The 1,621-nt window shown below is 47.1% G+C and overlaps 1 protein-coding gene across 1 annotated transcript; it reads left to right on the top strand.

The window, feature by feature from the left end:
- Positions 1-921: 921 nt before the first annotated feature.
- Positions 922-1,620, top strand: CCR75_004589 (uncharacterized protein; the record flags this gene model as incomplete). Its single annotated transcript, XM_067962675.1, has 1 exon — positions 922-1,620. One exon carries the CDS (start codon positions 922-924, stop codon positions 1,618-1,620), a length of 699 nt encoding a protein of 232 aa, XP_067818551.1.
- Position 1,621: the final 1 nt, after the last annotated feature.

Raw genomic sequence — 1,621 nt, 5'->3', positions numbered from 1 at the left:
AGCGCTCAACGATAGCGAATGTTCACGCAACTCATACAGAACCATGGCAACGGTTCTGTCGAGTCTCTTAAATTAAAATCGTACAAAGTGAAAATAACATATATACTTGCGTATAAGCTTTATCTTAACAATCGTTTTTATTGTTTATGCTCGCATGTGGCAACGTCTCGCCGATTAACGTTCTAAATACGGGCTCGCACAGGTGAGCACAACAATGAGCTCTGCGCAATCGATTCTATTTGCAATCTTCAAGCGCAAAAACACGCAGAAGAAGTTGACGCTATCATACCCCACTACAGATGCCACTCTGCTTCAAGAAAACAACGCACTATCTATAGGAACGACGAGAATTTCAGACCTACGAATGACATCGACCATTTTCAGTCCGTCCACTGACCAATACATAAACGAAACTTGCATACAATTTGAAGCACTTTTGTAAAAGCATATGATTTCGACGAGTCGTCTATTTCGACAATGCGGTGATAAAAAAGGCCACCATTCGATTCTTAAGCTTAGCACATCAATAGCGTCTTTTCTTCGTGTGCCAGTACAGCAAACGTGTCGGCCCTGCTCTCACCGTCAGCTGCTTTGTAAAAACTGAGCGCCCTTTGTCGAATTAACACTTTCGCTTTCGACGCGATTCTCGGTGAAGAACTTTACCGCTTCGAAATTCTTGACGATTTGTCGAGTCGACGTGCCACGCCGTCTCGTCATCGACTCGAGTGTGAAGGGCACCTCCTGACGCTCGAAACTTCCGCGCTAGACGAAATTTTACGGACGAACCAAGAGACGTTTGTGCGTTGGACTACAGCGGTGGGTGACAACCATCCGCTTACCTTTCCCACGAGTGCGATTGATCATTCTGGAACCCGACACGTCAACGGCTTTCAATTTATCCGTTCAGCATTTTTTCTCTTAATGGATATTCGACGTCTGCTGCACAACCCAGACGACGGTGGCTGGTTTATTATCGGCGAGACCAAAAGTGAGTTTGAACTAAACGAGTTTCGTCGCTCGTTAAAGCGCAATGCAATCATAAATACCCACCTTGTTAATTGCACCATAAGCCACGAGAACTTAGGCGCTAATTTTGCAAACACCGAGCACAAGATGAAGGTCCAATGGACCAAATGCACCTCGGTCTTGTGCCACCCCAAGGGCAACAATCAAAATAAGCTTGGCAATGCATGTAAGCCACGTATCTGTCCCGTGCAGGTGCGCATGTCAACGTGCCAGCTCACGTTCGCGGGAATCATCTGCCAAGCTTACCAGCATCTGAGTGACGAGCAAGACTCGGCCGAGCCGTTACAAACGTCTGTGACGGAGGAGATGAAGTCTCATATTGTACGCGTCTTGCAGGAAAATCCCGAAGTCAAGCCTATGACGATATACAAGGAACTCACAGCATTGCACCAGCAGGGCGTGTTTGGAGCAGACCCCATGCCCACCAAAATCCAGCTGCGCAACGCACTGACATATTTAAGAAACCGAAAGCCCAAATTACTCAATGATTCGAGTAAATACGCGGATGGTACCCTACGAAAGCGAAGGTATGGCTCATTCTCGGACGGAGGAGAGTCTCCTCCGCTTGAAGAGCACCGTGAGCCAGAATATTGAA

The sequence above is a fragment of the Bremia lactucae genome, linkage group LG6 (assembly GCF_004359215.1).
Source record: "Bremia lactucae strain SF5 linkage group LG6, whole genome shotgun sequence".
In the NCBI taxonomy this organism is placed as follows: Eukaryota; Oomycota; class Peronosporomycetes; order Peronosporales; family Peronosporaceae; genus Bremia; species Bremia lactucae.
Note: the sequence above shows the minus strand (reverse complement) of the source record. Positions and strands in the feature narration are given on the sequence as shown.